This window comes from Lithobates pipiens, unplaced genomic scaffold (genome assembly GCF_037356315.1).
Source record: "Lithobates pipiens isolate NorthernLeopardFrog02 unplaced genomic scaffold, aLitPip1_a1.2 Scaffold_10, whole genome shotgun sequence".
NCBI classification, from domain to species: Eukaryota; Metazoa; Chordata; class Amphibia; order Anura; family Ranidae; genus Lithobates; species Lithobates pipiens.
The window spans coordinates 34,258,690-34,276,034 of record NW_027507686.1 but is presented as its reverse complement, the minus strand read 5'-3'; the positions used below and the strand labels follow the sequence as shown (position 1 = coordinate 34,276,034).

The following is a 17,345-nucleotide window of genomic DNA, read 5'->3' as shown; positions in this document are numbered from 1 at the left end:
GCATCCCTGTTCCCCATTTCAGGGATGAATCAGGGCTGATTCTATGCCTGAATTCAGCCCTGAAACAGAACCAAAGACTCACAGGGGGTTATTTTACGAAAGGCAAATCCACTTTGCACTGCAAGTGCGGTCGCTCTAAATCTAAGGGGTAGATCTAAAATTAGTGGAAGCTCTGCTGATTTTATCATCCAATCGTGTGCACGCTAAAATGCTGGTTTTTATTTTCCTTGCATGTCCCCCTCGGATCTACAGTGAATTTACTTCCAAGTGCACTTGCAGTGCAAAGTGGATTTGCCTTTAGTAAATAACCCCCACAGTGTGTTTGTGCCGTGGGCTCCACAGTCAAAATGGAGATATGTGAACCGGTTCCATAAGAAGCCAGTCACATTCTCCTGCTATGCGAATTGGATGCGGGGAAACTTGCATCCAATTTGCATAGGTGTGAACCCGGGCTTAAGTAGAAGTGTGTCTGGACAAATCTCTTCAGGGCATCGGCCGTGTGTCCCCTTTAATAGACTAAAACTGGGCACCAGAGGGGTAGCTAGAGCACAAAGTCCCCAAGAACCAGCAATGTCTATACTCACAAGGACCAAAATCAGATGGAGCCTCCTTCCAATCTTCTAAGCAATTCCCTCCAGTGATACCAGACAGATCTATGGCAAACAGCTCTCCTCAGCATCCGGGTCTCTGCTTTTCTCCCTTAGGTTGCCCACCTGAGGGCTCCACATGGCAGCCTGTTCCGGAGAAGGTAGTGTACCCCCTCCAGGCTGGACTCATCCACTCTGGGACAAGACTCCCCCAACATGCCTTCAGAGCCTGCTTTTCTGGGATAGGCCAAGGCTGTATTAATGCTGTTATCTGCGTAGCTCCACACCTATCATCCAGAAACCTCTCAAGTTGTCTGGATACAGAGGAAGCTGTCCACCAGACTGGCAGCAGCAGATCACACAAATCATTCTTTCATGTGTATGATGTGCCCAGTGAGGGTTAGTTGAATCCTGTGTGTTCTCAAGGGACAATTCAGACATACGATGCACCAATGATCAATGACTGGAGGAAGGTCCATTTTTAAGGCAGGGCAAAAGGGTCAGCTGTCCTGTGCCCCGTCTTTGTAGTGGGGCCTAGAGCAGCTGCCTCATACTTGCCAACTAGCCCGGTTTAAATTCCCTTGTCTCTTGAAGTTTTAGTCCCATGCTGTGTACTGATATCTCAGTGTGAAGTTCTGTTACTAATGCTGCCCAGCTCTGCCCTATTGAGGTGTACAGAGGACTCAGCTGCAGGCCCTGTGTTTACATGTAAATAATCCTAATTGATATGCAAATAGTGGTGGCATTAATATGCAAATAGCTATGGAATCGGCAGCATTGATATGTCAACAATGTTGAAACATTGGTGTCAGTGTAGAAATCCCTCTTTATATTGGTGGGTGGCATAAAAATCCCCATTACAGGGTGGTCAGTGCAAATTCCCCCTCATATTGGTGGTCATTGTAAATTCCCCATTAAATTGGTAGTCAGTGTAGAATCCCCCACTATATACTTGCCAAAGATTTCCAGCTTTGCTCTACATTATTTAGAATTTGCCACAGTGTACTGCCTGCCACTAATCCCATCAACCCCCCAGCATTGACACTGATCACCCCCCCCCCCCAGCATTGCCAATGATACCAGCAGTACTAGTATTCCTAGGCGTTTTGTTTCTATTGATGGGTCCCCTCACCTCCCCAGTCCATGGCGTGCAGGCAGTAAGGAGATAATGTGCTGTAATCTTTAGCAACCAATCAGTGAGCAGTAATAATGTTCACTAACCTCTTGCAACCAATCATTGAGCGGTAAGGCTATGTAGTAACCTCTAGCAACCAATCAGTGAGCTGTAATAATGTGCAGTAACCTCTAAACAACCAATTAGGGAGTGGTAAGGATATCAAATAACCTCTACAAACCAATCAGTGAGCAGTATTGATGTACAGTAATCTCTAGCAACCAATCAACAAGCAGAAGTCTTGTGTTGTAACCTGTCTAGCAAATAATCAGTGAGCCATGATGTGTGCTGTAACCTCTAGCAGCCAGTCAGTGAGCAGTAATGATACACTGTAACTTCTGGCAACCAATCAAAATCGCTACCTGATCTGATTCAGTAAACTGATTTTGAGTCTAGCTGCTATTTATTCTATGTCTCAGAGCAGGTGGAGAGCGAAATTACATGGAGGGGAGGGGGGGCCAAGAAAATGTTTGCCTGGGGTCCAATCAATATTAAAGATGGCCCTGACTGGAGGGGAGAAGTCTCACCTGGCCTGGGACAAATGTGAAGTTCGGTCTTCCATAAAATCTGGAAAATGTAAATATCTGATAACTCTTGTCCTGTAGGCCCAAAGGCAAGCCATGTGACACCACACATTCTAGTGCAGTGATTCTCAACCAGGGTTCCTCCAAAGGTTGCTAAGGGTTCCTTCAGCATTGGTCAATTTCTGCCTCTCAGATAAGTTCCCACTGACGCCATTGATCTTTTTAGTTATCTGTTAAGAGGTAATTCTTCCCAATGACCACAAGTGTAAGGACCATTCTTCCCACTGACCATCACTCTATTGTATCATGAGTTGTAGATTTCTCATTTTTAGCAGGGGTTCCCCAAGACCGGAGAACTATTTCAAGGGTTCCTCTGTGTTGAAAAGGTTGAGAAAGGCTGTTCTAGTGCTTTGATAAATTATGGTGGAATCATTAATGTTGGGTTCCTTCTATGGTGCTTCTGGTTCTTGTAGGCATGAAGTACATATACAGAACACTGATCCAGACCATTATCCTCACTTCCAAATCCATAACTCATAACTGGAGACATTTATATTAGTCGGAGTGGGTGGAGTCCCCTTTGATGTGTAAGGAGATCTTTGTCATATCTAAGCCCTTGTACACACGGTCGGAGATTCCGAAGGAATGTGTCCGATCGGACCATTTTGTCGGATATTCTGACTGTGTGTGGTCTACATCGGACTGTTTCCGTCGGAGTATCCGACGGACCAAGTTTTCCAACTTGTTGGTAAAATTTTCAGACAAAATGCTCCGATTGGACATACTCCGATCATGTGTAGAGAATTCCGATCGGACAAAGTGCCACGCATGCTCAGATCAAATTCCTACACCAAAGCTATTGGCTACTAGCATGAACGTAGTCCCGTCGTAACGAAATAACGCCATCACGTCGGATTTTCCGACAACTTTGTCCGACCGTGTGTATACAACAGTTTCGGACAAAATCCGACGGATTTGGTTGTCGGAATCTCCGACCGTGTGTACAAGGGCTTAGAGGTCGAGTCCCATCGATGGTTGGTGAGCTAGGTTGTGTACTGATCAGAGGTGTCAGGAGGAACGTTTCCCATAATCCTATAATCTGTGGGCAATGGTAGCTCAGATAATAATGTGTGTGTTCTGTTGATTTTTTTGGCAGCTACATAGTCCCCAACAGGGCTGGGACAAGGGGTGGGCAGGAGGGATGGCTGCCCCTGGCGCAATGGTTTATTGCAGGGGTAGGGGGCACCCTGATCCTAATCCTAAGGGAAAGGGGGGAGCAGTTTGGCATCTTTGCCCTGGGCGCTGGATGACCTTGTCCTGGCACTGGTCCCCAAAATTAGGGAGACTTTTGGGGTTCCCACAATAAATGATCAGCAAGCTGGCCGATTTCCAAGGATTAGAAACAAATACCTCTTACATTTGCTGGCCTTTCTTCCCTAGATACTCTTTTGGACCCCTGTTTGCTATCCGTGACACCCCTTTAACTGTCAGAGGGTGCAGTGAACTCAGTTTCCTGGGGTCTGTATTGTATTATGTTCCCTCAATTGTCTGTATGTGAGTTGGGACACAAAGGTGGAGACACACTCAGGATCTGCCGTTTTATTCATTCTTTGGTAAGCAGGAAACAAGCAAAACCCAGAAAGAAAACGAGAAGTGGGGATCACTCTGCAGAAACCCCAAATATAACAGAGACCTTTCCTAAACTCAGGGCAGCGGCAGCAGGTGTCAGGGAGAGAGACACAGGGCAAGGACCAGGGACCAGAGGGGTCTGGAGAGAGCACTGTCTGGAGGATTGAGGGGTACACAGAGCAGGGTTCCAGGTAGAGGGCGCTGGGAATTCCAGTAGAAACAGGGTGCTCAAGACAGTGGAGAGAGGGGTGGTAGGTTCCAAATAAAATGGGGTACTGGGGACCAGGGGAGAGCAAGTAGCAGGAAAGAGAATGGTGATTGGGTGATGCAGTCCAGTAGAGATTGGGGTGGTAGGTTCCATAATAAAGCAGGGTAACTAGGACCAGAGGAGAACCGAGCCTCAGGAAAGAGATGAATATGTGGGTGATGCTGTCCAGTTGAGAGTGGGGTCGTGGGTTCCAGTAGAAAGCAGGGTGCTTAGGACCAGGAGAAAGCATGTTTATAGGGTCCTGGAGAGAATGAGGTGGTGGGTTCCAGAGAGGTGATAAGTACTTATGACAGTGATCTATAAACGTATGAGAATAAGATTTTTCAACTCTAAGACCAAGTATAGGTGTAAGTGTAAGGATGTGGGGGGGGGGGATAGGTAAATAATTATCTGGCTTCATATATGATATGGCCCTTCCAAACTCAGAACAATCCATGGTTCAATGTGAGGACAGGAAGAGACCATCCAATGAGCGAGATCACAGAAGTGAGAGCCCAGGAGTCCCACAAGTTAGAAAGAGTGCAGAGAGCTCTCTAAATGTCTCTATATCTCCACACTATTACTCCCCACTGACTAACACTGCAGTATCCTCTCTCCTTGGTATTTAGGTAGGGGTACCAACTCCCACATATTTATTTGAAAACCTGTACTTAGCCACTCTCACACAGTGGAGAGTCTATTATAGGTTGTACTCCTCCTTGGTCTACCTTAGGGATGGTATACTCTCCTTTAGTGGTGGTACTCTTCCCTGGCCCCCCTCAGTGGCGGTATTCCTCTAAGGTCTCTGTCAGTGGTGGTAGTCTCTCTCCCTCAAAGGGATAATCAAATCTCCATCAATGTTGGTACCCTCGCTGTCCCTTATAGGTGGTATTCCTCCCTGCTCTCCCTCAGTGGTGGTACTCTCCCCCATATAGGTGGTACTCTTCTTTGGTTTCCTTCAGAGTCAAGGGTGCTACTCCTTCCTGATCTTTCTCTCTCAGTGTTAGTATCCCACCTTGGTTTTTTACTCCTTCCAAGTCTCTCTCAGGAATAGTTCTCTCTCCTTCAGGGGTGGTACTCATCCATTGTCTCCCACACTGGTGGTACTCCTCTCAGTTTTCCCTAAGTGGTATTACTCTCTGTTCCTCCGTGTTGGTGCTTCTCCCTGGTCTAGTAAGTGTTTCCTGGTCTCTAACAAGTATCAGTGCTCTCCCTTGGACTCTTCCACCAGTGGTGGAACTCTCTACCCGGTCTTTCTCATATGGCTGTACTCCCTCCCTAGTATTTCTCATAGGTTAGTACTCTCTCCCCCAGTAAGTCTCATATAGTAGTACTCTCTCCCCGATATCCCTCCTTGGGAGATACTCTCTCCCCAGTATCTATCACACAGTGGTACTCGCTCTGTGGTATTTCTGTCTTCCTGGTCTCTCTCATATGGTGGTACTCTCTCCCAGTAACTCTCACAAGTTGGTGCTCTCTACCCAGTATCTCTCATAGGTTTGTACTCGCTCCCTGGTATCTCTTATAGGGTGGTACTCTCCCCCCCGGTGTCCCTGATATCGGATACTGTCTCCACAGTATCTTTCATAGGGTGGTACTCCCTCCCCAATATCTTTCATAGGGTGGTACTCTCTATTCCCAGTCTCTCTTAGTGGTGGGACTCTCCCTCCCCAGAATCTCTCTTAAGTGATAGTACTTTCTTCTAGATCTCTCTCTAAAGTGGTACTTTCTCTCCTCAGTCTCTCTCAATGGTTGTACTCTCTCTCTCCCTGGTTTCTAATAAACAAAGAAACTCTCTCTCAGTGGTGGTACTCTCCCTGATCTCTGGGCATGGTTGTAGTCTCTCTCCCCGGTCTCTGGACAGTGGTGGGGTGGGGGCAGGGAAAAGGGTCTCAGTGCAGTGTGTTGAATAGAGTTGGGGCCCCTCAGTTACTTGAAGGGGGATGAGTCATTGCAGAGTACAATCTCCAGCTCCTTGCGGTAGAGGCGTCCCCCGTCACACAGCGACATGATGCTCTGGCGATATCCGGTCAGGTTCTGAATATTCACCTCCTAAAACCAGACAACATGGATGAGTCAACACTGTCAGGCCTCAGGGTTCGCCAGCTCCACGTGATCTGTAAGGACTCTCACCTTTTTACTTTTCTCGAAGAAGTCTTTCAGTAAAGCGTCCAGTTCATTCTCATCAATGTAGCCATTCCGGTCCTGCAAAAGTCAAACGTTAAGATGGGAGTGAGTCTGCAAGTACCTTGTCTACACAGACCTCCCATATATGATGGGGAGCTTAAGAGTATACAGACCTCCCATATGTAATAAGGACCCAAGAGTATACAGATCTCCTATATATGATGGGGAGCCTAAGAGTATTTAATCTATCTAACGTAACAAGCCAACGGATTTTCGGGGACAGACTTTACCCCCTTTACCAGGGCTTTTAATGCTGTATAATGTTGAAAGAAATGACTTGATCAGAGACTGTGTGAAAACACAGGTGTCATGGATGCACTAATAGTCAATAAATGATACAGAATGGTCTGGAGTCAAGGGGCACACAGGGGTGCACTGGGGTCACAAGATGAACAGGATGTTCTGGAGTCCCCAGAGTCACAGGTTGCACTGGGGTGATCAGATGACATGGGATGCTCAGGGGGCACCAGATAACACAGCATACTTAAGGGTCACCAGATAACACAGGATGCTCGGGGTTCACTGGATAACAGAGAATAATCTGAGGCACACTGGAGTTATGGGGTGCACTGGGGTCAAAAGATGACACAGGATGCTCAGGGGTCATTGGAGTCATGGGTTGCACTGGGGCCACAAGATGACACTAGATACTCAGGGGCCAATGGATAAAACAAGGTATTCAGGGGTCATCGGATAGCACATAATGCTTAGGGGTCGCTAGATAACTTAGGGTCCTCAGGGGTCACTGGATGACGAAGGATGCTCAGGGGTTAACAGATAAAACAGGATGCTCAGGGGTCACCAGACAACACAAGATGCTCAGGGGTCAACAGATAACACAGGATGCTTAGGAGTCACCAGACGATACAGGATGCTCTAGGTCATGAATGACACAGGATGCTCAGGGGTCACCAGTCAATACAGGATGCTCAGGGGTCACCAGATAACACAGGATGCTCAGGGTCATGAATGACACAGGATGCTCTGGGGTCACCAGTCAACACAGGATGCTCAGGGATCACCAGACGACACAGGATACTCTAGGTCATGAATGACACAGGATTCTCAGGGGTCACCAGATAACACAGGATACTCAGGGGTCACCAGACGACACAGGATACTCTAGGTCATGAATGAAACAGGATGCTCTAGGTCATGAATGACACAGGATTCTCAGGGGTCACCAGATGACACAGGATGCTCAGGGGTCACCAGATGACACAGGATGCTCAGGGGTCACCAGACGACACAGGATACTCTAGGTCATGAATGAAACAGGATGCTCTAGGTCATGAATGACACAGGATTCTCAGGGGTCACCAGATGACACAGGATGCTCAGGGGTCACCAGATGACACAGGATGCTCAGGGGTCACCAGATGACACAGGATGCTCAGGGGTCACCAGATGATACAGGATGCTCAGGAGTCACCAGATGACACAGGATGCTCAGGGGTCACCAGATGACACAGGATGCTCAGGGGTCATGGATGACACAGGATGCTCAGGGGTCATGGATGACACAGGATGCTCAGGGGTCATGGATGACACAGGATGCTCAGGGGTCATGGATGACACAGGATGCTCAGGGGTCATGGATGACACAGGATGCTCAGGGGTCATGGATGACACAGGATGCTCAGGGGTCATGGATGACACAGGATGCTCAGGGGTCATGGATGACACAGGATGCTCAGGGGTCATGGATGACACAGGATGCTCAGGAGTCATGGATGACACAGGATGCTCAGGGGCCACTGGATAACCCTAAACCCTTGTACACATGGTCGGACATTCTGATGGACAAGGACCGTGTTGTCGGATAATCCGACAGTGTGTGGGCTCCATCGGACTGTTTCCGTCTGAGTATCCGACGGACCAAGTTTTCCAGCTGGGCTATAAAATTTTCTGACAACATGATCCGATCGGACTTTGTCTGATCATGTGTAGAGAATTCCGATCGGATCAAAGTGCCACGCATGCTCAGATCAAATTCCTAGACCAAAGCTATTGGCTACTAGCCTGAACGTAGTCCCGTCCTAACGAAATAATGTCATCACGTTAAGTACGATCGGATTTTCTGAAAACTTTGTCCGACTGTGTGTATGCAACAGTTTCGGACAAAATCCGACGGATTTGGTTGTCTGAATGTCCGACCGTGTGTACAAGGGCTTAGATGACATTTTGGTGGGTCTGCTGAGGTTGGGAGGGGCCCATGGACACCTCAGTCTTTGCTTGATCCTGATGGACCAGACTGGGTGACAATTATTTAATCCTTAGGGCAGCTTCAGGAACTGCCTAATCATGTCTGAATTGGTACCATCAGGGGATCTAAGAGAACAGGTTATATATTTGATTCTTCTCTATACACTCCACTATATGTTATGATATTTCTAATTTGAGATGGCCATCACCACCTTACCTTGTCATAGAAGTTGAATATTGCATTAAACTCATCACAGCTCAACTTCATTCCCTGTAAAATAACCAATGTTTACACTGTGATTTACACATCGCTCCACTATATATACACTGTGCTGTACATTACATACTCTGCATTGTATACACTCTGCTTTACATTTTATACTCTACACCACTTCATTGTATTCACTCTGGTGTACATTATATATGCCACACTGCTCCACTGTAAAAGCGGTGCTGTCTGTACATGATATACTCCACACTATACACTGTGCTGTACATTAACATGCTCCATACTATACACTGTAATGATATACTGTGTTATATACTGTGCACTGCTCCACTGTATACACAGGGGGTTATTTACGAAAGGCAAATCCACTTTGCACTGAAAGTGCACTTGGAAGTGCAGTCGCTGTAAATCTAGGGGGTAGATCTGAAATGAGTGGAAGCTCTGCTGATTTTATCATCCAAACATGTACAAGCTAAAATGCTGTTTTTTATTTTCCTTGCATGTCCTCCTCGGATCTACAGTGACTTTACTTCCAAGTGCACTTTCAGTGCAAAGTGGATTTTCCTTTAGTAATTAACCCCCACTGTGTTGTAAATTACATACTCCACTGTATTGTACATTACAAATGACACACTGCTCCACAGTATAGACACTGTACTTTATATTATATACTAATCCACTGTATACACTGTAATGTATGTTATATACTGTGCACTGCTCCACTGTATACATTGTGTTGTACATAACATACTCAACTCTGTAAACAATCCGATTTACATTATATATTCTGCACCACTCCACTCTATACACTGCTGTACATTATACAGAGCCTTAAAAAAAGTATTCATACCCCTTGAAATTTTCCACATTTTGTCATGTTACAACCAAAAATGTAGATGTATTTTATTGAGATTTTATGTAATAGACCAACACAAAGTGGCACATAATTGTGAAGTGGAAGGAAAATAATAAATGGTTTTCCGTTTTTTTTACAAATACATATGTCAAAAGTGTGGCGTGCATTTGTATTCAGCCCCCCCCCTGAGTCAATATGATATAGGTAGGAATGTCTCTACCAACTTTCCACATCTAGAGAGTGACATTTTTGCCCATTCTGCTTTGCAAAATAGCTCAAGCTCTGTCAGATTGGATGGAGAGCGTCTGTTAACAGCAATTTTCTTGCCATAGATTCTCAATTGGATTTAGGTCTGGACTGTGACTGGACCATTCTAACACATGAATATGCTTTGATCTAAACCATTCCATTGTAGCTCTGGCTGTTTATTTAGAGTCGTTGTCCTGCTAGACGGCGAACCTCCATCCCAGTCTCAAGTCTTCTTGCAGACTTAAGGCCCGTACAAACTATACGAATCTCAGGAAGTAAAATTTCGTCCAGCGAATGATCTGCAGATTTTCGCACGTGAACACAATGTCCAATTTTCATTTAATTTGTACAGTTTTCGTAAAAAATCATAAGAGCATGACTACGCATGCTCAGAAATGAAAGAATACATACATAACTATTCAACACATTACGTCACTTCTGAAGTTGAATTCTGTCATACATGAATTTTCATATAGCGAGTAACCTCTTCACTTTCGATATGAGACTAGTATGCAACAAAAAACGGACAAACGTTTGTCTGAAAATCCACGAAGATTATGCGTACAAGGCTTTACAGGTTTTCTTTTAAGAATGGTCTGTGTTTGGCTCCATCCATCTTCCCATCAACTCTGACCAGCTTCCCTGTCCCTGCTGAAGAAAAGCATCCCCACAACATGATGCTTCCACCACCATGTTTCACGGTGGGGATGGTGTGTTCAGGGTGATGTGCAGTGTTAGTTTTCCGCCACACATAACGGTTTACTTTTAAGCCAAAAAGTTTAATTTTGGTCTCATCTGACCAGAGCACCTTCTTCCACATGTTTGCTGTGTCCCCCACATGGCTTCTCGCCAACTAGGACTTCTTATGGCTTTCTTTCAACAATGACTTTCTTCTTGCCACTCTTCCATAAAGGTTAGATTTGTGGAGAGCACGACTAATAGTTGTCCTGTGGACAGATTCTCCCACCTGAGCTGTGGATCTCTGCAGCTCCTCCAGAGTTACCATGGGCCTCTTGACTGCTTCTGATGAATGCTCTCCTTGTCCGGCCTGTCAGTTTAGGTGGACCGCCATGTCTTGGTAGGTTTGCAGTTGTGCCATACTCTTTCCATTTTGGGATGATGGATTAAACAGTGCTCCGTGAGATGTTCAAAGCTTGGGATATTTTTTTTTATAACCAAACCCTGCTTTAAACTTCTCCACAACTTTATCCCTGACATGTCTGGTGTGTTCCTTGGCCTTCATGATGCTGTTTGTTCACTAAAGTTTTCCAACAAAACTGAGGGCTTCACAGAACAGCTGTATTTATACTGAGATTAAATTACACACAGGCGGACTCTATTTACTAATTTGGTGACTGAAGGCAATTAGTTCCACTAGATTTTAGGTTGGAATATCAGAGTAAAGGGGGCTGAATACAAATGCACGCAACACTTTTCGGATTTTTATTTGTAAAAAATATTGAAAACCATTTATAATTTTCCTTTCACAATTATGTGCCACTTTGTGTTGGTCTATCACATAAAATCCCAGAAAATATGTAGCGAGGTCCCAGGCCTCCTTCGGTCTGATGAGAACCTCCAGGGCCAGAGACAACGGACATCCTTCTGTATATGATGGGTTGTGAGGCATAGTGGGTGCAAAGTAGTTAAAGTCATTGGGTGCCAGACACTTCTTGAAAGAGATTTTTATTTCTCTTTACAGAACTTTGGGAGAGAGGGTTAAGGCCAGGACAACCTTAGGTAGTTCCAAATTCAATTGGCAGAGTCAGAGACTTCAACAGGAGGACAGCCATGCAGGGAAAGGCATCCAGTGAGATGTCACATCTGCATGTGCAAGAATGCTGTCTCCTATGGCAACATGCCAAACACAAAATGTAACAGTTCCTTCACTTCCACTACAATCACTCCTTGTTGTTCTTCAGCCCACTAAGCTCCCAGTCTCTCTCACTAGTCTAGATGATTCACTACCACTGAATCCCTTGAGCTCTTCCAATCTTCACGGTGGTATCTTCCTCAGGCGTCACCCTAGCCTCGCTGCTGGATCCCTAGCTTGGCACTCAAGATACCTCTCAAGCTTCACCCCCATGGCATGCTCAGTCCCTGGCTTGACACACGTGGCTGCTCTGCAAGCATCACTGGCTTGAAAAGAGTCCTGATTATTCTCCGTCTCCGGTTGGTGAGAACGCTGCTTCGGTACTTGTTTCAGTTACTCACTGTGGTCCCTGGTAATAAGGTAGGGTGACCAGACATCCCCGGTTTCCGGGGACAGTCCCCGGATTGAGGACAATGTCCCCGGAGCCAGTCTGTCCCCGGATTTGCCCCCGGATTGCAGTAGTATGGAGGGTGGGCATCTGTTACTCTCTCCCTGGGTGAAACCTGGTGCTGGGGAGATCCCTGCTCTGATAGATTATCACGGAGGCCATGGAGAGGTGAGCAAAATCAACCATTCTACACTGTTCATGTGGGGGGGGGGGGGGGGGGTGAGTAGTGCAGGAATCAGGTAGGTCAGTGAAGTGGTCAGTATAGAACTGAGGTAGGTCAGTGTAGTAGTCAGTATAGGAATCGGGTAGGTCAGTGTAGGAATCAGTTAGGTTAGTGTAGTTGTCAGTGTAGGAATCAGGTAGGTCAATGTAGGGATAAGGTAGGCCAGTGTAGGCATAATCAGTGTAGTGATCAGGTAGGTCAGTGTAGTGGTCAGGGTAGGAAACCAGGTAGGTTAGTTCAGTGGGCAGGTAGGTCAGTGTAGGAATCAAGTTGGTCAGTACTACTGTACTAGTGGAAGGGACTCAGAGAGTGCTAAAAGTCTGGCGGGGGTCCACATTTCTTGCCTTGTCCCGGGCGCTGACAACCCATGCTACACTTCTGACTGCATATATAATTTGAGGAAAATATGCATATAAAATAGTTTACCATTTGCCAATAAAAAAATATATATATTTCCCCGGATTTCATTTAAAAAATCTGGTCACCTTATAATAAGACGGATGGTTCCTTACTGGTGACACCTTCCCCTCTACCTCCGACCACGGCAGGTTCTCCGGCCGGTAGAACCGTCACTTCTGATTGGACGGCAAGCCGAAATCCCATGCCTGCGCTGCTCTCTTGCTTCTGCATAGGCCCTCAGACAGCCTAGAAGCCAGATGTGCCCGGGATAGACTCAATCTCCAGCCTAGCAGCCTGGGCAATATAACACATGTCCTCTCAGACAGCCGTCCAGGTGGCACAGAACACCGATCACCTGACTCCACCCAAATATATAGGTTCCCCCAGCAGGCCAAGGGATTTTTTTTTTAAAAACCGGCCCATTGGCTGAGATACCCCATATACCCATAATCTGAACTTGCATTGCCCTTCTTGTATCCAGTACCACCAAGTACCCAGCCACCTAGTGGTAGAAGAGAAAAGTGCAACAAGGGCAAACTTTGGGAGAAATCAATTAATCTCTAACAATTAGCCAAGATGACTACTCCTGGCAAGTACATTTTTGAGGAGCAACCCTGGCTAAACTCCAGGGTGCTACAAATACATTTAAGTTTTTGGTTGTAACATGATAAGATGTGGAAAATTTCAAGATGTATGAATACCTTTTCAAGGCACTCTATGTGCCACACTGCTCCAGTGTATACACTGCGTTGTACATTACATACTCCACTGTATACTCTATGATGTACATCACATACTCTACACTGCTTCACTGTACATTATAAACTTCACATTGCTCTACTGTATACACTGTGCTGTACATTATATACTGAGCACAGCTTCCCTGTGTACGCTCTGCTGTAAATTACTCCACATTGCTTAATTGTATACATTGTGCTTTATATTATAGATTCCACACTGCTATACTGTATACCAGGGATATGCAATTAGCGGACCTCCAGCTGTTGCAAAACTACAAGTCCCATCATGCTTCTGCCTCTGGGTGTTATGCTTGTGGCTGTTAGAGTCTTGCTAGGCCTCATGGGACTTGTAGTTCTGCAACAGCTGGAGGTCCGCTAATTGCATATCCCTGCTGTATACCTTCTGCTGTACATAACATACTCCAGATTGCTCCACTGTATATACTCCACTCTGTACATTATATATTCCACATTACTCCACTCTGTACACTCTGCTGTACATTGCATACACCATACTGTTCCACTTTATACACTGCATTGTACATTATGTACTCCACACTGCTCAGTTGATTACACTGTGATGTAAGATGTATAATAACTATCAGATATGGCTGTGTCCTCTGACAATTTTCCCATACCTGAAACTTCAGTAGAAAGTTCTCCTGTACAGGAAGCAGCCTGCAATAGAGAACATATTATATTATAAGGCCTGTGCTGGTAGGAGATCCATAACTGAACAGAAGACTTTTATTGTCGTGATACACACAGATCATATACTAAAGGAGTACCACAATGTGAATTTCACTTTCCTTACTAAATGTGGTAAAAATCCACTGTACAAAGAATAATCCAATCACGTGCTAGTGCAAGTAAAGTTCATCCGTACACTTTACCCCCCCCCCCCAAAATTTTTTTTTCCATTTTATATGTATTTAGGAAGAATTAGAACTTTTTGAAGAGATTTCTTCGCTTCCTGTCTTGTAAAAATGCTGTCTTCGGTACAGGAAGTGAGGGGAAATCTAACTGGATTTAGGGTTGCCACCTTTTCTTCAAGTCAAACCCAAGCTTTAGCGGCTCACAGCAATATTTTTTTCTAGTAGAAATTATACATATATTTTGCAATTAAAGAGGAAGTAAACCCTGATGGGTTTACTTCCTCTTTTTTTCCCTGCAAAGGTAAAGCATAATGGACTACTATGCATCGCATAGTAGCTCATTATGTGTCACTTACCTGACACAGGAGCCAGCGAAGTCGCCGCTGTCCCCTGTAGTCCGCCGCATCCATGTTGCTTGTGGCGTCTCGCAGCTCCGACGAATCACAGCGGCGCAACCGCGATGACGTCACTCCCGCGCATGCGCACGGGAGTCGCGCCTCGCAGCTCCGCCGCTGTCATACGGCGTAGCAGCGATGACGTCACTCCCGTGCATGCGCACGGGAGTCGACAAATTTGGCAAATCCATTCTTGGATTTGCCGCATTTAGTGCGAATGCGCGCCGCTGTCTACGGCGCATGCGCCGTAGACAGCGGTGCCCATTTTCGGGCAAATATCTCCTAAACCATATAGGTTTAGGAGATATTGCTTGGACCTACAGGTAAGCCTTAATCTAGGCTTACCTATAGGTCCAAGTTGTTTGGAAGGGTTTACTTCCTCTTTAAATAACATTTCTAATCAAATGAAATTAATTACAAGAGTCCCCCTTTACATCAGAGTCCACAGAGTTCCTCTTTTACATCTGAACTCACAGAGTTCCCTTACACTGTAAGGGGGGGGGGGGGTGGACAGACTCTGCAGACTCTGATGTAAGGGACAACTCTGGGGACTCTGACATAAGGGATGCTCGGGGAACCCTGATCTAAGGGTGAACATTGAGAACTCTGATGTGCAGAGAGGACTCTGATGTAAGGGGAACACTGTGGCATCTGGTGTGAAGGGAAAATTTGATGTAAGGGGTGCTCTGAGAACCCTGATTTACCTTAGTGTACTCACTCAGAGGCAGGAGAGAGAAGGGGGAGACTTCAGTCACAGGCAGGCATGGATGGTGAGCTCACTCACCCCTTGGCAGTCAGCACCTCTCATCCAGATGTAGCTGAGACTGCTGGACTTCAAATTTCTGGCCCACACTTTTCTTTTCTGAGGCACAGCAGCAGGGATTGAAGTGTGGGCAGAAACAGAGGAGTAGGGGCGGGAGGAAGAGGAGCAGGTCAGGCCCTCTCTCCTCTTCCGTCTGTGTGGAGGGGCCAGGTAATTGTTAATGCTGGCTTTGGGCAGTGTGAAAGAGTGTAACAGACACTCATGGCTTAAACATCTGCAGCCAGCAACCCTGGTCTGAATAATGTGTCCGGGTTGCAGGTGGTCTGAAACCCGAACGCATGACCCAAACCTGAACTGTCCGGGTGAATCCAGGTGGCAACCCTAACTGGATTCTCTTGCGATTATCGCTAGCAGCTCCTATAGCCTCTAGCAATAATCACCATCTTCTCCCGGTGGGGATGGCTTCCTTCCACCCCCCCCCCCCAACCCCCCCCCCCCCCCCCCCCGCCAGGAGCAGACAATTGCTCAGCAGGTGGGATTTCCCTGCCAGCACGGTCTGTGTCTATCTATGGTGGGAATCATGCAATTTTCTTTCCTGCAACCCATGGTTGCAGGAAAGAAATTCACACCATGTAGGGCCTGCCTAAGTTTACGTGCTTTACTCAACAGCATGTTCGGTGTCGATTATCAGCCATAATTCACAAAGAGAAAAGAAGCCCCTATTTTACCTGGACATCTCTGACAGGCAGAGCTTCCCATCGCCATTCATGTCAAACATGCGCAGCTGCAAGATAAAGAAATAGAGTGTCAGCTTAGCAGACAAGGAGGAACACTTTATACCTTAAACCCTTTAATGAGCAGGCCAAATTTTCTATCAGTATGGGCTGGATAACTTGACAATAATTTGTCTCTAAATACTGTTACTTTTACATTTCTTCTTTTCTTTTTACAAAAAGCTTTATTGTCTTTAAAAACATAAGCAACAGAGACGGCAAAACGACAATTACAAAACATACAATACGTAATAGGGTTGCACCAATACCGGTATCAGTGACAGTACTAAGTATTTGCACAAGTATTGGTACTCATGCAAATGCACCGATACCTGAAACCAATACTTTCAGTCTCGATTCCTTCAGCTGTCAGCGGGATTCCCCACTGACAGCTGAAATGTAAGAAAAAAAAAAAAAAAAAAACAGCAATTATCGGTTATTAAGGAGTGGGGCCGCTGCATCCTTAACCACTTCAATACCGGGTACTTAAACACCTTCCTGCCGAGGCCAATTTTAAGCTTTTTTTCCCCACAAATAGAGCTTTCTTTTGGTGGTATTTGATCACCTCTGCGGTTTTTATTTTTTTCTAAAAACAAATAAACAAAGACCGAAAATTTTGAAAAAAAATATGTTTTTTTTTGTTTCAGTTTCAAAGCTTTGTAAATAAGTAAGTTTTCTCCTTCACTGATGGGCACTGATGGGGCTGCACTGACAGGCACTGATAAGGCGGCACTGATGGGCACCGATGAGGTGGCACCAATGAAGTGGCATTGATGGACACTGATATGTGGCACTGATAGGCGGCACTGATGGGTGGCACTGATGGGTGACATGGATGGGCACCGATAGGTGGTACAAATTGGTACTGATAGCTGGCACGGATTGGCATGGATGAGCATGGATAGGCGGCACAGATGGGCATGGATAGGCAGCACAGATGGGCATGGATGGGCACTGATAGCTGGCATGGATAGGTGGCACGGGTGGGCACTGATAGGCGGCACAGATGGGCACTGATAGGCGGCACAG

At 46.0% G+C, this 17,345-nt stretch overlaps 1 protein-coding gene across 1 annotated transcript in view; it reads right to left on the bottom strand.

The window, feature by feature from the left end:
* Window positions 1-3,869: 3,869 nt before the first annotated feature.
* The window catches only part of CALB2 (calbindin 2), a 40,866-nt gene continuing 27,390 nt past the window's right edge, over window positions 3,870-17,345 (bottom strand). Inside the window, exons 7-11 of the mRNA XM_077453633.1 lie at window positions 16,272-16,327; window positions 14,149-14,188; window positions 8,771-8,824; window positions 6,295-6,366; window positions 3,870-6,213 (exon numbers count right to left, since the gene is read on the bottom strand). Of these exons, the coding sequence (XP_077309759.1) occupies window positions 6,091-6,213; window positions 6,295-6,366; window positions 8,771-8,824; window positions 14,149-14,188; window positions 16,272-16,327 (345 nt within the window). The 3' untranslated portion in view covers window positions 3,870-6,090. The remainder of the gene's footprint in view (window positions 6,214-6,294; window positions 6,367-8,770; window positions 8,825-14,148; window positions 14,189-16,271; window positions 16,328-17,345) is intronic.